The sequence below is a fragment of the Emydura macquarii genome, unplaced genomic scaffold (assembly GCF_026122565.2).
Source record: "Emydura macquarii macquarii isolate MOO-44397 ecotype Brisbane River unplaced genomic scaffold, CSIRO-AGI_Emac_v2 contig_1551, whole genome shotgun sequence".
NCBI lineage: Eukaryota > Metazoa > Chordata > Testudines > Chelidae > Emydura > Emydura macquarii.
In genome coordinates this window covers 19,622,706-19,640,897 of record NW_027131688.1, presented here as the reverse complement: position 1 = coordinate 19,640,897, position 18,192 = coordinate 19,622,706, and the positions used below count along the sequence as shown (strand labels likewise).

Sequence of the window (18,192 nt, the reverse complement as noted above, 5' to 3'; positions counted from 1 at the left end):
ATCTGAGCTTAGTGTGCTCCACCTCCACTGAACTGCCATCTGCACAAAGTCTGCTCGCTGGCACTACAGAGCTTGAGCTCCAGATGGGATACCTCAGCAGCAGCCATCACCCCTTGGGCCTATGCTGGGCTGGGAGCAAGGAGAAGACACTAAGTTCTAGTCTCAGGTCTTCTTCATTACTAGTATTAATTCTGTGCATTTTACAGTTATTATTGAGCAAGGCCTCATACTCCTAACTTAGGATGCAGCCAAATATCTATATTCCTTACCCCCCATTTTATAGGTCATGTAGCTGAGAAATCAGTTACTCTTTTAGCTCATGTGGTAAGTGTATATGCTGTGAATTTTAAAAATCCTGTGTTCAAACTCTGCTGATAAATCTTGCAGAAATCAATATGATTCCCAGGGATGGAATTTGTGTATTCACTTTTCTTTATAAATAATCTTAGAAATCATATTTAAAAATATTAAAAGAATGTTAAGATTGCAAAGTCAAGTACTCAGAAGTTAGGAAATGCCACAAGTAATGTTGCCTGTGCAAGTTTAATTCAGCTGTCTTGTGCATATGCATTGAGATAGTCTTGCCAGCATCACAGAGCACATCCTCTATGCATACCTGTAACGTTCTTTAAAAATAGATTTTTATATATAATAATATGTAATAAATGTCTTCAGTGTCTTCGATTTAATAATGTAACATTTTGTTTGGGGCTGGGGTTTGCATAGGAAGACAAAGACACAGATTCTACCAAAGAACCTCTGGATGACCTTTTCCCCAACGATGAAGATGACCAAGGGCAAGGAAGTAAGCGAACTTCAAATTATATAATTACAATATGTTTCTGCAGAACAGAAGTTTGGTTTTATCTTCATGGAAATAACCAATCATTAATTCCTAGAGTGCTCTGGGCCAGACACTGTGCAACATAGACAACAAAAGGGCAATGGCAGCTTTTAGGATTTATCGTATGCAGTAAATTATGATCTCATGAAGATAAAAATGTTTCCCTGATGCACTTTTTGTAATTTCTTATGCCAGTACAGACTGGGTATGTTCATCCCTTCCAAAAGGGGGGGAAAAAGGGAAACTGATTTATGAGGATGTTATTCCCACTACATAAAACGGCTAAGTTAGGCTAGGCTAAGCTGTTTTTTTTTTTTTTTTTTTTTTTAAAAGCTTGCTAACTACTCCAGACCTCAGTAGGAGCTCATTTCAATACAAAATTGGGCAGTCTTTCTTTTAGACCTCCGAGCAGAGAAGCTTTGGACCTGTGTGTCAGGACCTGTTTCAGTCAACCTTGAGACTTCTTGGTAGCCTGCCCAGGTAGTGGGTTCTATTGGTGACCTGTCTGGTTAACTTCCCTGGGCACGCTTTTTCCATATGAGGTCATTTCAGAAACTATTTTTTTGTCACTCACAAGGAACAAGATTTTTTTTGCAGTTAATACTCCCTCCAGAGGTGGTGTTATCTCAAACCTGATGGGTTGATGAGTTGGATGAGATAGGCTTGAGTTGGGGCCTTTATTATTACTTCTATTACCCTAACACCTAGGAGCCCCAGTCATGGACCGGGACTCCATTTTGCTATGTGCTGTACAAACACAAAACAAAAAAATGGTCCCTGCCACAAACAGATTTAAATCTTAAGTATAAGACAGGAACCAACAGGTGAATACAGACAGACCATTTGGGTAGGATAAGGAAATGACAATTTTGGACAACCTGTGGTGTCAGCAAAGCAGTGGCCTAACCATTGACAATTTTTTTGTAGGCATCACCGGAAAGGAGAGTTTTAAGGAGGTTAATGAGGTAGCTTTGCAGATACTTACAAGGTGCTCCTCCTAAATGTGCAAGGCAGCATAAGAGAAAGCATGATGGTGCTTGCTGGAAAATTCAGAAGTGGGCAACGGAAGCTGTCGTCATAATGCTGATAGGCGTATGGGGTTGACCTCTAGATAGTGAATGAGAAATGGTGGGTCATAAAGGGCCCTGAAAGTGAATACAAGTAGTTTGATGCAAAAGAGAAGGGGAAGCCAGTGGAGAGATGCAAAGAAAGGGGTAACATAGTTAAAGCGAGAGTTTAGGAAAACATAGACAACAAAAAGGCAATTACAGCTTTTAGGATTTATCATATGTAATAAATTATGATCTAATGAAGATAAAAATATTTCTCTGATGTACTGTTCTGTCTTTGCAGCAGCATTCTGAGTGGATATGAATAGGGCAAGATTGCATTTGTCAAAGCCAAAGAAAAGGATGTGTGGTGGTAAGAGGTGTGAGATGATGAGAGCCAGGACAAGGGTTTTAGCTGTTTGGATGCACAGAAAGGCTGAGATCTTATGCAGAAAGAAAGTGAGATTTAAGCTTTGTCTTGACTAAAAAAAATAAGTCGACGTAACATAACTTCTGCAGTGGCTGATGTCGACACTACCCTCCTTGGGTCAGTGGAGTGTGTCATCACCAGGAGCACTTCCACTGATCTAATTGAGGCAGTGTGGGGATCTGAGAACCTGGTCTCTCAGCTCGCTGCTGGGACACCCATGGGCTGGCTCCCGGCAGGCTTCCCCTGCCACCCCTCCATTCCCTGCCAGGAGTCAGGCCTGGACTTCTTCCATCCCCAGTTCCCACCAGGAGCTGGGGGAAGCCTCCAGGGGCTTCTTGCTACTGGGGAGTGGTGTCCTGTTGCCCCAGCTTCTCACCCTCCACCCCCACATGCTCAGAGTCCAGCAGCCTTGTCAATTTCATGGTTCAGTTATGAAATTGACATGGCTGCCTGGCTCCCAGTGGGAGCAGGCTGAGAAGCTGCCCAGAGCTTCTCTCCTCCTGGCTGGGAGCTGGGGTCCAGCTGCCTGCTCCCCACTAGAGCCAATAGCCATGTCAATTTCACGGCTGATCTGTCAAATTGACAAAAGCTGCCGGCTCCCAGTGGGGAGCTGCCCAGAGCTTCTCCCCTCGCAGCTGGGAGCCAAGAGCCGGATCCAGCTGCCTGTGGCTTCTCTGGTCCCTGCTCACAGCCTGGAGCTAGGGTCCAGCGGTCTCAGGTCTGGGGCTTGGGCTTTCTTGTCAATTTCACCGCTACAGGGGAGGGATGAAATTTACAAGAATGACAGCCCCACCACCAATGTAAGGGGACACAGTGTCTACATTGACACTGTGTCGCCCTAACTAAGCCAACAGAAGCCTCATTGAGATGGTTTTATTTTGCCAAAAAAGTGGCAGTTTTGTCGGCAAGGGGCGGCATGTCTGTGTACACCAGCACTGTTCTGTCCACAGAAGCTGATTTCTGTCAACAGATCTCTCTAGTGTTGACCAGGTCTTAGACATAACCTGGATTTGAGGACCTAGAAAGATCTGAGTTAAAGATAATGTTTGTGTTACAGGCTTGAGTGACAGGCAGGATGTTGATGGTGTATACAGTGTGGGGAAGATTTGAGCTCTCTTTTAGCCATAGCTAGTTTGAGATGATGGGTAGATGTCCATGAGGTGATATTAGAGGGAGAGGCTGAGATTTGAGTTTGGACAAAAAAAAGCAGGTCTGTAGTAGAGAAGTAGCTCTTTGAGTCGTAAGCATAGAGATGTAGTTGAATTTATTTGTAGATGACATTGCTGAGATATAAAGTGAAAGGAAGAAGAAAAGAGGGACCAGGACAAAACAATGTAGAATCCCCACAGAAAGTTGGAGGCTGGGGAAGTGGAGGATCCTCTGAAGGAGTAGTAAGAGGTAGGAAAAGAACCAGGAGAGGCTAGAGTTACAGAAGCAGAGGAGAAGCACGGTCAACAGTGTAAAAGGCAACTGACACATCAAGGAGTATGAGGATGGTATACTGGTTCAGAGTTTTGGCTAGGAAGAAGTCATAAGAGACTTTGGCAAGAGCAGTTTCAGTGGAGTGTAAGCAGTGGAAGCTTAATTGGAGAGCTCCAGTATGGAATTGAAGGAGTGGAACTCCAGGCAGCAAATGTAAACAGCAAGTTCAATGAGATTAGAGAGGAAAGGGAGATGGGGGTGGTAGTTGGAGAGGCAAGTTTTGGTGAAGGTTGGGTTTTTTAAAGATGGGAGAGACTAACATATGTTTGCGTTGTGCGGGGAAAGATCAAGAGGTTAAATAAAGAGTAAGGGAAGGCATGAGTGGATGCAAAGGAAATCAGGAGATGGGATGCTGAAGCAAGCGGAGGAGTTTGGGGGACAGCAGATGAGAAACTTCTGCATTTGTGACAGGGGAGAAGAAGGTAAGAGTTGTAGGTTATTCTTCCTGTGGAAGAAATTGGCAAGGTCTGTGCTCAGAGAGAAGTGTAGGTAGGAGGAGTTGAGTGAGTCAAAGAAGGCAAAATGTTGGCTAGAATTGTGGGCATTCAATTAAGTTGTAGAAGTAGTTGTTTAATTAGGATGATGTCAGAACTGAAGGAGGAGAGAACAAATTTGTAGTGGAGGAAGTCAGCCTGGTCATGGAGTTTCTGCCAGAGAAGCTCTGCAGTGTGAGAGCAGGAGCAGAGGAAGTGGGTGTTGGGAGTGAGTCAGGGATAGGGATTAGCGAGGGGGAACCTTGTGATGGAAGAGAGGGGCAAAAGAAGCAAGGGTGGAGGAGAGTGAAGCGTGAAGATAATCAACAACCATATAAATGGAAGAAAGGGGACATGAGGCAGGGAAGAAGAGGCTGAGCGTAGATGACAGTTCATCAGTGCTTATGGACTGGAAGGCACAAAAAAGTCAAGTGACAGAATATGAGGAAGGGGCTGATGGGTGATGCATAAAAAGACGAGGTGATGGTTGCAGGAGAGAAGTCAGCAACATAGAATCAGAGAGAGCAGAGTGCTTGGTGAAGACCAAGTCAAGTGAATGGCCCTTTTGGTGAGTGGGAAAGTTGAACCAGGGCTGCAGGTCACATGAAGAGGTGAGAGTGAGGAAATCCGTAGTTAAAAGGGTCAGATGAGTCATTAACATGGAAGATGAAGTCACCTTGGATGAGTGAGATTGTAAGGAAAGAGCCAGTACTCGAAATTGGAGAGGAAGTCCGATGTGTAGGAGTTAGGTGGATGAGAGGAGAAAAGATTAGGATGCTGTGGTGTTCAACAGAGTAGAAGGGGCCAGAGGAAGGGGAAGTATTGGAAGTGGCAGAACCAGAAGTCCAACACCCACACCAGGATTGGATCCAAGGCAGGGAGTGTGGGAGAAGGAGAAGCCTCTGAGGGCAGCTGCAGAGGCAGTATCGGACAAAGGGATCCAGGTCTCTGTGAGAACCAGGAGCTAGAGGGAGCAAGATATGAAGAGGTTGTGGATGACTTAGATCTTTTTAGAGATGGAATAGATGTTCCAGAAATATCAAGAGAAGAGGAGGTGGGGGGAATGGAGCAGAAGAGATGTGAGGTTAGGAATGGTGATATGAGGGGCAGGGCCCAAGCATCATTTTTTCGGGCCCAGTACAAACCTGTAACACGGGCCTCCTCCCATACACATACCCATGGGGGTTGCAGCCTGGGCCGGACCTCAGGGCCCCGGTAAAGTGTACTCTTTTCCCCCCCATGTGGTGGCCCTGATGAAGAGTAGAAAGAACAGGTGTGGTAGGTGAAGAGATTGGTGAGGGAGGGAAGGCTGTGGTTGGAACAAAGGAGGAGGCAGAGGAGGTGTGGATGTGTGATTTGGATTTGTGATGATGGGAGAAGTGTGGAGATTGGAATAGGAAGAGGAGTTAGTGGGAATTGTACAGGGTAGTAAGGGAGGGTAAATGGAGCTAGTGTGAGGAGTGGAGGAGGAAGGAAGAGATGCAAAAGAGAAGAGGGATGTGTTGAGAACCATAGAAGAATGACAGGGGGACAAGGTTACAACCACAAAAAAACCCAAGCCCCAACTGAGTTCAAAAAAATATTTTGAAGGTACACTGGCATGTCCCTGTTAAGTGGCTGCAGTGCTCTCTCCCTCCCACCTTGCGAACGAGGGGGGAGTAGCTGTTCAGGGTCCAGTGCTGGGATGATCAGGGCATTTCCTTTGTGCTTGTAGTTCTAATATGGTAGTTCAGTTAAATTGTTGATGGTTAGTTTACATTTTGTAAAGCTTCAGTATTTCAGTAAACAAATCCTAACAGTGTGAAATTGATTCTATAAAATCTAAAATAGAATTTCTATGGAGACCCCTTGGTGAGTCATCCAAATCAAGTTTCTCTTCAGATCCAGCCATTACGATATGTGTATTGTCGGGGACTTGGAAGGAATAGTAGAGAAACTCATCAAGATTCTATGTTTGGCTGAGGATTACCCTCCAGGCTTCTTTGAAGTCAACATACTGGTAACATGAACGCTGAATTGCAGAGCCATACCTACAGCTGTCCAGTCCATCCACCATTTATTTGGTCAGCTAGAAAGCAGGGTAGTCTCTAGGTGGCTCTTATGACCACCTGTCAAAAGGTGCTTGTTCTCTTCTGTCTCTGGTGGTAGATGCCTGATTTCATCAACTAAGCCTATATTTTCTTTTTATGTTAGGCAGGGTGTTGAACTTGGCAAAGAGAGAGGCCAGGTTTACCTTACAGACCTATATCGGTATAACTGTGTCGCTCAGGGGTGTGAAAAATCCACACCGTTGAGCGACATAGTTATACTGACCTAATGCCCCATGTAAACAGCAGTATGTCAATGGGAGAGCCTCTCCCATTGACATAGCTACTGCCTCTTGGAGAGGTGAGTTAACTATGCTGATGGGAAAAGCTCTCCTGTTGGTGTAGGAGCATCTTCTTTAAAGCACTACAGCAGTGCAGCTGTAGCACTGAACCTGAAGATAAGCCCATAGTCCTCTTGGTTATCAAGACGTAATTTGATGAATATAAAACCAAAGGGGATGGTTGGAGTGGAGCTAGAAGACAAAGGTTATAATTACAAGAACATATAGCAGGTTTATAGTATGCATCTTGTTTATCACTTCTTTGAAAGATAAAAACATCATAATTAAACATTTCTTGCTTGTTTGGATTATCTTAGAAATGGAGAAGGGAAAATACTAGTAGCTAAAGGGTGGAAGGGAAGGCAGTGGGCAGAAAGCGGAAGGGGATCAGAGTGTGAAGTATAATGGGCATGGAGGGAGGAGTTGGGCAGCAATTTGTAAATGTAACAGCTGCAGTTTTTGAATTGAATGATTCCAGTGACAGAGTTACTCAGGGCTATGAAAGTGTCCCTGGTTTAAGAGGAGTGCAGAAAGCCAGGCTGTTACTGCTGGAGCTATGGGTCCTTTGCATTCAGTTTCTGGAATCAGTGTGGTTCTGCACTGGAGCCCTACATAGCCCTCACAGAAATTTGTGTAGAGAGGAGGAGGCACAGGCTATTTCCTCCTGGTTCTGGTATGGAGAGTCAGCTGTCCTGAGTGGGGGACAGGGAACCAGGTGAGCAGATTTCAGAAGGGTAGCAAACAAAATGAAGAGGCAGCTGGTAGTACAGCTGCCCTCTCCTCTCTCCCTCCCCCCAGGGTTCTTGGCTCCCTGCCAGGATTGCAGCTGCATCCCCCTCCCAGTGGGCTCTTGTCTCCCTGTCACGGGGCGTGGCTGGACCCATCCTCTGGCTCTTGGTGCATGGATGCACCCCCTACCCCCCGCGACCCTGGGTGCATGGTCCCATCCCCCCCACCCTCTGGCCTCTCAGCTGTGGAGCCATGAAATTGACAAGAATGACAGCCAACAGCCCATGTACATAACCTGTAGTGGCTACGAGGACACTGCATTGCCCTAACTACACCAACATAAACCCTGTGCTTCTTGTGAACGTGGAATTTTGATGGTGTAGTAGGGCACTTACATCTGTGGGAGCAAGGCTGTGGTGTAGAAACTGACATAATTAGGTCAATGTAAGCTGCCTTAGACCTAACTGTAGTGTAGTCACCTTCCTGTGACTGGCTGATGTTACTTGTCTTCCCCTCCCCTCCCAGCAAGAGAACTTGGACCTTTTGTAGGTGTAACAGAGGGCAGAATATGGTCTTGAAATTGGAGCTTTGTTAATAATTCAGTTGCTGTGTGAATCAGAATCCTACCTCTCTCTCCCTGTAGCTTTATTGGCTCACAGGGTTAATAGGAGTAAAAAGTAGTAAAAATATATACTTGTTAATAATTTGTATTACTTGTATTACTTTATCTGAATTCTCTTTATTTAAAAATCCAATTATCCTAATCCACAGCGCCTGTTAGTGCTAATCCAACGGTTTTGTATTTGCGTAGTGGTTTTGAGTGGTTACCTATGGTTACTGAGACCTAATCCCATTTCATCAGCAACACCGTGGCAGGGCAAATTAAACTGTTTAAAATCAGAATTAAATTACGTCCATAGTGGTTTTAATACAATTTTGGTGTCTTTAATTAACTCAGTCACGTTAACATGGTTTTTTACTCTTTATTAAAATACAAAGTATTAAGCAAACATCAGCATTACTCCCTTCGTTTCCCGTGTTTCTAGATCACTGAAAGAAGATCTCAAAATAGCACTTCTGTTCACCCGAACGCCCAGTTATTAGAAACTTTCCCTCAGGCCATTTGGATAAATGGGAATGAACTGTATGTCAGTCTGAATACTGAGAGAGAGAGAATCTGTTTAGTACAGCAGTGCCATTTTTTACCATCATTTTTCAGAATAGAGCCACACTTTAAAGCAGTTAGATTAATTTTCATGTATTGTACTTTGGGAGCAAGGATTTTTCTTTCAAAATGGTTTCAAATAGGTTGCCTCCTTTTTGCAGTCCAGCAGCAGCATAGCAGTGCAGCAGCGGCTGCTCAACAAGGTGGCTATGAAATTCCAGCAAGATTAAGAACCCTTCATAATCTGGTTATCCAGTATGCTTCCCAAGGTAGATATGAGGTTGCTGTGCCCCTCTGTAAACAAGCACTTGAAGATCTGGAGAAGACTTCAGGTCATGATCATCCTGATGTTGCCACTATGCTGAACATACTTGCTTTGGTGTACAGGTTGGTATTCTGATATACGTTTAAATTCCCCATTAAGTACACTTTTATGTTTCTATAAAGTTGGCTAAAGGTCTTAATGCTGGGACTGCCATAAAAACTGTTTTTGACAATTGTATAGGTTTTAAATTTTGTATTTGTGGTGATATCACATGGGGACTTGACTTTGGGTGCTCTGTCATGCCAGGGTATACCAGGGTCTAGATGGGTTCGTGAATATCCTTCCATACCTCAGTTTTTGGAATTCTATTATTCATTTTGAAACTTAACTATCCCTCCATCCTAATGCAATGAGAAGACAGCCAGACAACCATATCTTGGATAATGCTAGAGCTGTTGTAAACTGGGTGGCAAGATGTATTTGTGCAGATAGTTCATTTCCAGTCCCCCAAGAAACTACTTTAATTAGTTGCAGTTTATGGAAAGACTGAGTCCACGTTTGACATACATAGGGCTGTCAATTAATCGCAGTTAACTCAAGTGATTAATGCAAAACAAATTTACTAGATTAAAAAAAATTAGTCGCGATTAATCGCAGTTTTAATCTCACCATTAAACAATAACAATACCAATTTAAATATATTGTACACATTTTTGGATGTTTTTCTACATTTTCAAATATATTTATTTCAATTACAACGCAGAATATAAAGTGTACAGTGCTCACTTTATATTATTTTATTACAAATATTTGCACTGTAAAAAGATAAAAGAAATAGTATTTTTCAGTTTACCTCATACAAGTACTGTAGTGCTGCAACCCCTTTATTGTGAAAGTGCTACTTACAAATGTAGATTTTTTTTTTTACACACATAACTGCACTCGAAAACAAAACAATATAAAACTTTAGAGCCTACAAGTCCACTCAGTCCTACTTCTTTCTCAGCCAACATGTTCATTTACAGGAGATAATGCTGCCCACATTTACAATATCACCTGAATGAAAACAGGTGTTTGCCTGGCACTGTTGTAGTTGGTGTTGCAAGGTATTTACCTGCCAGATATACTAAACATTTATATGCCCCTTAGTGCAATCTATAAGGCAAAGTATGATCTTTTTATGGTGCAAACATTTGTAATAAAAAAAATAATTAGGGCTGTCAATTGCAGTTAATGCATGTGATTAACTCAGATCAAATTAACACATTTTTTTAAATGAGTATTAAAGGGGGCGCTACTGTGTGCCTCCATGGCTGGGATGCCCCTCCTCCTGTCACCCTGCTGCCTCTCCCTCCTCATCTCCCCCCCTCCCATTTAGCCACCCCTGGCCAAGCTGCACCAGATTGGAGTCTGTCTCCTGTCTGTTGTGGGGGCAGGAGGAGGAGATGGTGGGTCTGATGTCAGGGTGTCTGGTCCGTCGTCCCCGCCTCCCAATTCCTGGTTGCCACTGAGCTGGGGTTGGGGAACAGGGGAAGCCTGTCTGCTGCTGCTGCCGACTCAGGAGTGAATGCTGCCCATAGTAGCTGCTACTGGCTGAAAAAGTGTTCAGGCTCCTGAGTGCTCTGCTTAAAGAGATAGTGTTCCCCTTCTCCATTTTCCCCCAACACACACATACTGTCTCTCCCTACCAACACCAAAAATATTTAAATAAATGGTATTCTGTTATTGTTTAACAGAGTGATTAAACCTGTGATTAATTGCGATTAATTTTTTGAATTGTTTGATAGTTCTAATTTGAACACTTCTTTTCTGTGCTGTAGCATTCCTGCCATGACAGTGAAGCCAGCTCTTCCTTTTGCAGTTCATTAACTTACAAGATTTATTGGAATGCTACATCCTTTTTTTGTGAAACAAGGTAAACTGTTAATTATGGTTTTCTAAAATTTAGGGACCAGAACAAATATAAAGATGCAGCAAACCTCCTGAATGATGCCTTGGCTATTCGTGAAAAGACTTTGGGCAAAGATCATCCAGCGGTTTGTATATCTGGCAGTCATATATTTAGTTGTGTTTTTCACTGCCACCTTTTTTCTTCCCCTGCCCAACTTATTCTAATATTAAACTCAACAGGAACGTTTAAGATCTGGCTTGTCACTAAACAAGACAGGTAGGAGGCCACAATATAATATTCTGCGTTCTTTTAATATTTAATGTATGTCTTTGAGCATTTTACCCATTTAAAACTATTTCACCCAAAAATTACTCTGCTGTCACATTTATTTGATTATGAATCGAATTGCATGGTCTGTATGTGGAAAAAATTATCTTCTGTAAGAATATTTTAATTTGCTTATTTTAAACAATTAAGTTGCTGAATTCATAGAGAAATTGTACTTCTGATTTGTTTTACTGCCTCTGTTTAAAATAAAACAGATAATTCCAATCAAGCTGTTCATGCTCAAGTCCTTTTAAAATTCAATTTGGTGATGTATTGCTTCATATAGCCTATGTAACAGTGGGCAACTCTGTGAATCTGGATTTATGTAAAATAGCATTATTCTGGGTTGTCATAGCTAGAGCAAATTTATGCAAGCTAACTAAATACATTTCACAGTTTGCTATGTGTTCTCATTTAAGAGTTTTTATTCATTCAGTAATTTTGCAAGAGGTCTTCACTGTACATAGAGGATATGAATACATCAGTACACTGTAAATACATTTGAACTAGTTCATTTTTTCACCAGGTATTCACTTTAGCAGGTTCCAATATATTTAATGTTTCTCTGCTGTTGATGACAGGTGGCAGCTACTCTAAATAATCTTGCAGTGCTTTATGGTAAACGAGGAAAGTACAAGGAGGCAGAACCTTTGTGTAAGAGAGCTTTGGAGATCAGAGAAAAGGTACAGAGTAAAAAATTAGATGCCTTAGAATGCATTTTTATTTTGTGTGAACTTCAACTCTGCTTTTTAGACAAACTCAGTGTCTCGTGTTTTGGTTGGTTAGACCTACCAATCAATATTAAATACCTTGGGAAGAGTTATAAAACTTATTAAATGAAAATACAAAATTATTTTAAGAAAATTAACTTCAAAATCTAAAAAGAGGCTTTGGGTGTATTCTAAAGTTGTGCAATAACTGTAAAGTAAGAGGAACGCTGCAGGAAAAGGACATTTAGATATATTCCTATTGGGTTGACTATAGTATTTGACTACAAAAAAAAAACGTATACCATTTAAATATCTCAAATTAGTTGTTTTGTGCCGCAGCAGAGAGTTAAAATGCTTATTCCAGTGCATTTGTCTGACTATTTGCACTGCAGTATATTAAAAATGCTTTAGTATGCTGTATGTTTAAGTTATTCTATTACCTCCTGTTATGAATTATTTTGTTGCTCCTTCAATTAGGATCTAATTGAATAATCCATTATATATAATATATAAATATATATATAATTTTTAGACTTTTCATAGTTGTTATAGGGAACTCCTTAAACTCTGCTAAGTGCAAAGCCATGGATGTGCTCATTAGTTTACTTGAATTCTGTTTAAAATTTTTTAATTTCGATAAAGATAATTGTTGACCTGGGATTAATATAAATGGAGTAACTCAAACAATTGTCTAATTCTTACAGTTTCATGGATTCTAAAACAAGTACAAATTTCTATCTGATAGGACTCTTTTTTTTCCAGTTACTCTATTTCAAATTGATTATTAAGAAAGTATAGAGAAGTCTTCATTAGCTTCAAATACATTGGAAATCAGGTGGTTCTTTGAGTGCTTGCTCATGTCCATTCTGATTTAGGTGTGTGTGTGCGCCATATGCAGCGGTGCTGGAAATTTTCCCCCTAGCTGTACCCATAGAGCCAGTTCTAGTGCCCTCTGCAGCGGCGCACATATGCACTCACATATATGGTGCTGCCAGCCCCCTCCCTCTCAGTTCCTTCTTACCGCCTGTGATGGTTCTGGTACAACGCTCTTGCGAGCCTTTGTGTTCCTAGTGGTTCTTTCACTGTTTTTCTAGCTCTTGCTAGTGTATATAGTTTTAAAAAGTTAGTTAGTTAGTAGTTACCTAAGTTCGTAGTTAGTAAGTTCCCAGGGTTGGGGCATGCCCTGGTCCGCGGAGTTTAAGCCCTGCGCTTCTTGCAAGAAGCCCTTGCCACTGAGCAACCCAAATCAGAGCTGTTTGAAGTGCTTAGGGGAAGCACACCTCTCTGCAAAGTGTAAGATCTGCAAGAGTTTTAGCCCGAGAACTAAGAAGGATCGGGACATAAGATTTAAGGCCTTTCTGATGGAGGTGGTGCTTAGACTGGCATCGGAGCTAAGGTAGGACTTGGGACTGAGTACTGCGGCTTCGTTAAAAAGCACCCCTCTGGTGTCGGAGTCGACCTGGCACTGTTCCACATCCCCAGTTCTGAGGAAGCACCCAGAAGGCACACTTAGAGAGGGAGTGCTCACTGGCACTGAAGCTGGCCAAGAAAACTCCAGGGAAGCCAGAGTCAACTCGGAAGGGGTCTCTGCCTGCACGGGTGTCAAGTCTGGTACCAGCACCACCGCCAGCTCCAGGAAGTGGCAGGGGCCCACGCCACCTATTGGTCCTGTTCATGCCTGAAGCCTTCCAGGCAGTAAAGGACCTGTTGACCATGCTGGTGCTGCCTACGCCTTGGGAGGATAGGCCTGCGCACCGAGGAGTGGATGCCCTGGCTGGGGGTTCATTGAAGGGGATGCCGACACCGGCGCAACAGCCTCGTCCTCACGCCAGTCTCAAGGCGCTGTTCAGGTTCTTGGTACTGGTCACTGGAACCATATCCAGACAGAACTGATTCAGACTGACAGTCGTTGAGTGCGAGGCACCGGTCCCCAGGGCGTCGGCACCAATCTGCAGAGCGTGGACGTTGTTCTTCGGAGTCCCAAAGTTCACTGAGCCCGCGGCATCGCGATTCACCACCGCACAGCAGGGCACTGGAGCCCCGGCACCACAAAAGTCCATATAGGAAACCAAAGGACAAGATGCGGTCAAGACATGACCAATGCTTCGGCTCCGCACACTGCTCCCCAGCGCTAGACCTCCGAAGCAGGGACACAGAGGTGAGGCTGGCACCCCCATGGTCACCGGGGTACTCTTCCTCGGACTCGGGGGAGGAGGTTATAGCCCCCTCTAAGGTGCAGGCTATGAAGCCGACTGCTGGTTTCCCTATGCCGCCTCAGATGGGAGGATGGCTGCAAGGACATTGGGCCAGACCATGGCAGCATTGGAACCCTTGGGGGATCCCCCATTCCATGGTGCCTTACCCACTGTCCTCTGCGGGAGCATTGGTGCCACAGTCTTTGAAAGACCACCCTACAGCACCGGCCTTGGATGTTGACTTGGAGCGTGAGGAATCGCTGTCAGGTAGTCTGTTGGTGACCACCCCGACTTGGGAAGAGGCGCCCACAGCCCCTCTGCTGCCAGCCTCCTCCTCGTCCTACCAGGCCCCTTGCACGCTGTCCCTCTGGACGATTATAGGTCCCATCAAGACTTACTGAAAAAGGTAGCAGCCAACCTGGGCCTCATGATAGAGGAGCTTAAGGAACCTGTGGATGAGCTCTTCGGCGTCTTGGTGTCCACAGCCCCATCCAGGGTGGCCCTTCCGGTGCACGAGTGGGAAGTAAAATTGGCTAGGGCCTTGTGGCAAACCCTGGTATCTCTGCCCCCCCACATCCAACTGGGCAGAGAAAAAGTACTGTATGCCCTCTAAAGGGTTGAAATATCTCTATACACTCTGGCTCTGGACTCACTAGTGGTAGTGGTGGCGAGTGAGTGCGACAGGCAGGGTCAAATGGGCTCGATGCCAAAGAATAAGGAGGCAAAGAAAATGGACTCATTCGGCCAAAATGTATTCAACAGCAGGCGTTGCTAGGGTGGTACCATTTTAACATATGGCAATTGCTTGAAAAGTTTACTGACTCCCTCCCCCAGTCCTCCAAGCAAGAGTTTGAGGCCAGCCTGGAGGAGGGTAAAACTCTGGCCAGAGCCTCCCTGCAGGCGGCCTCTGATGCAGTGGACTTGGCAGCGCGGGCGATGGCTTCGGCAGTGTCGATGAGAAGGGCCTCGTGGCTCCAGTCTTCTGGCCTCTCGATGGAAGTCTAGCAGTCCAACCAGGACTTTCCATTCGATGGCACTGCTCTGTTCGCAGTACAGACAGACTCCAGGGCCATGCTGCGCTCGTTGAGCCTTCACACCCTGTCATTATCAAGGAGGCACTTCAGACCATCGCATCAGCAGCGTTTCGGGGGCCAGTACAGAGGAGAGCCCTACAGAAGGAGAAACAGAGGATATAAACGCTGCCGTGGCAATTCATCGGCATCTGCTTGAAAGGCCCAAGCCGTCATTACTTGGGCAGGAAGAAAGGTTTTGAAGGTGCACTTAAGGATGACCAGCCAGTTCGTGCCTGAGATTCAACCTCCCGTCCGTTTGCCTCCTGCCTTACCCCTTTTCTCCCTGTCTGGAGGGACATTACATCGGACCATTGGGTGTTGAATGTGGTGGCTACTGGATACACTCTCCAGTTCTCCTTGATCCCTGCATCCCACCCTCCTTCCCCGTCCCTCTTCAGGGACCCCTCTCATGAGCAACTCCTCGTTCAGGAGGTGCAAATTCTTGTACAGTTGGGAGCGGCAGAGGAGGTTCCTGACAATATGAGGGGAAAAGTTTTCTACTCAAGGTATTTCCTGATCCCAAAGGCGAAGGCAGGCCTGAGACCCATATTAGACTTGAGAGCACTAAACAGGTTCCTCAAAAAGCTTAAGTTTTGCATGGTCTCCCTAGTGGCCATCATTCCTTCTCTGGATCCTGGTGACTGGTTCGCCGCCCTTGATTTACAGGACACTTATTTTCACATCGCTGTCTTCCTGGGCCACGGGAGATTTCTGCTGTTTGCTGTGGGCATGCGGCATTACCATTTTGCGGTCCTGCCATTTGGCCTTTCTACGGTCCCCCGCACTTTTACCAAGTGTATGGTGGTAGTAGCGGCCCATCTCAGGCACAGGGGGGATTCAGGTGTTTCCTTACCTTGGACCGCTCAAGGGAACAGGTCCGTCGTGACATGCAAATAGTGAGAGAGACGTGTCAGTCGCTAGGCCTGTTAATAAACGAGCAGAAGTCATTAGTCACGCCTGTTCAGATAGAGTTTGTGGGGGCAGTCCTGGCCTCTATACAGGCCAAAGCACTGCTGCCCGATACCAGATTCTGGGGCATGACGGAGCTTATAGCCAGTTTATGGGGCTACCCGATTACCATGGCAAAGGTATGCCTCAGCTCCTGGGGCATATAGCAGCGTGTATGTACGTGGTCCATCATGCAAGGCTGCATCTACGACCGCTCCAAATGTGGTTGGCCATGGCATATTCCCCATCGACACACTCCCTGGAGAGGGTTCTCACAATTCCCTCCCACATACATGCCTCCGTCATGGTGGACGAGCCCCCGTCAGGTGCTAGCAGGAATTCCTTTTGTGGCACCGAGACCGATGCTGTCTCTGGTTTCGGACACCTCAGTTGTGGGATAGGGAGACCACCGAGGTGCCCTTAGGACTCAAGGTCGCTGGGCTGGGGAGGAGTTAAATGCTCACGTAAATGTCAAAGAGCTCAGAGTCATCCGATTAGCCTGCGAGGTGTTACTGCCGCATCTGTCCAACAAGGTGGTGAGGGTCCTCATGGACAACACAGCAGCAATGTACTATATCAACAAGCAAGGGGGAGCCGGGTCTCCAGCCCTGTGTCAAGAGGCCGTTCGTCTCTGGGCCTTCTGTGTGGAGCACAGCATCCTCCTCGAAGTGATCCATCTGCCGGGGCTGAAAAACACCGTAGCAGATCGTTTGAGCAGGTCCTTTTGATCTCACCATGAGTAGTCGCTCCACCAGGAGGTGGCCAACCGCATCCTCCAAAGCTGGGGAGCTCCCCGAGTGGATCTGTTTGCCACAAGGGAAAACAGGAAATGCATCCACTTCTGTTCTCTCCGGGGTCGGAAGACGGCTCCCTGATTGATACGTTCCTCCTCTTGTGATCGAGGGGTCTCCTGTATGCATTGCCCTCCATCCCCCCACCAAATACCTCTTATGCACAGAGTCCTGGTAAAAATCAAGAGAGACAAAGCGCAAGTCATTCTAATAACCCCAGAGTGGCCTCACCAGCACTGGCTTGGGATGCTTCTGGATCTCTTGGTGGCTCGTCCTTGGTCTCTGCCACTGCGCCCAGACCTCATCTCCCAAGACAGGGCTGGTTGCTTCACCCGGACCTCGCTTCCCTGCATCTGATGGCCTGGCTGCTGCATGGTTGAACAGGAAGGAGTGCCACTGTTCATCCCAGGTCCAGAGAGTGCTGTTAGACGGTAGGAAGCCTTCCACCAAAGCGTCGTACCTAGCGAAGTGGAAGCGCTTCATCTGCTGGGTGGCCAGGCAGACTGTATCGCCGTCAAAGTCTCCTGTACAAGTGATGTTAAACTACTTGCTTCATTTGAAACAGGAAGGCCTAGCCCATTCGTTGATGAAAGTTCACTTGGCAGCAATATCTGCATTCCACCCACTAATACAGGGCAGGTCAGTTTTCTCCCACGACATGACAACTAGATTCCTTAAAGGGCTTGAAAGGCTCTTCCCTCAAATTAGAGAGCCGGTTCCTCAGTGGGACCCGAACCTTGTTCTATCATGGCTCACTGCTCCACCGTTTGAACCTTTGGCCTCCTGCTCGCTCACACACTTGTCCTGGAAGATGGTTTTCCTAGTAGCAATCACTTCTGCATGCAGGGTGTTGGAGATTAAGGCCCTGACCTTGGAGCCACCTTATACGGTGTTCTTTTCAGACAAGGTCCAGCTCCGCCCTCATCCTGCATTCCTCCCAAAGGTCGTTTTCCACTTTCACGTTAATCAGGACATTTTCCTGCCGGTATTCTGTCCTAAACCTCACAGCTCTAACAAGGAGAGGCACCTACATTCACTCGATTAAGGAGGGCCCTAGCCTTCTACATCGATAGGACCAGACCATTCCGCTGCTTCACGCAACTCTTCATGGCGATTGTGGACAGGATGAAGGGCAAACTGGTCTCCTTGCAGCGTATTTCACCCTGAATTACAGCCTGCATCCATGCCTATTATGAACAAGCAGGAGTCGTGCCTCCAGCATCCTTGTCGACTCATTCCACGAGGGCTCAGGCATCTTCAGCAGCTTTCCTGGCGCATGTATCCATTCAGGATATTTTCCAGGCCGCCACTTGGTTGTCCACATATACCTTCACATCCCTCTATGCCATCACGCAGCAAGCTAGGGATGATGCAGGATTCGGCAGAGCGGTCTTACAATCTTCACCTAAATTAGAATGAACATGAGCAAGCACTCGAAGAAGAAAGGTTACT

The 18,192-nt window shown here is 45.6% G+C and overlaps 1 protein-coding gene across 6 annotated transcripts in view; it reads left to right on the top strand.

The window, feature by feature from the left end:
• Nucleotides 1-18,192, top strand: part of KLC1 (kinesin light chain 1) — a 78,060-nt gene that overhangs the window by 27,287 nt on the left and 32,581 nt on the right. For all 6 annotated transcript variants that reach the window (XM_067554993.1, XM_067554991.1, XM_067554992.1 and 3 more), the window contains exons 4-7: nucleotides 727-805; nucleotides 8,702-8,927; nucleotides 10,754-10,841; nucleotides 11,605-11,706. In XM_067554993.1, coding sequence (XP_067411094.1) covers nucleotides 727-805; nucleotides 8,702-8,927; nucleotides 10,754-10,841; nucleotides 11,605-11,706 — 495 coding nt within the window. The remainder of the gene's footprint in view (nucleotides 1-726; nucleotides 806-8,701; nucleotides 8,928-10,753; nucleotides 10,842-11,604; nucleotides 11,707-18,192) is intronic.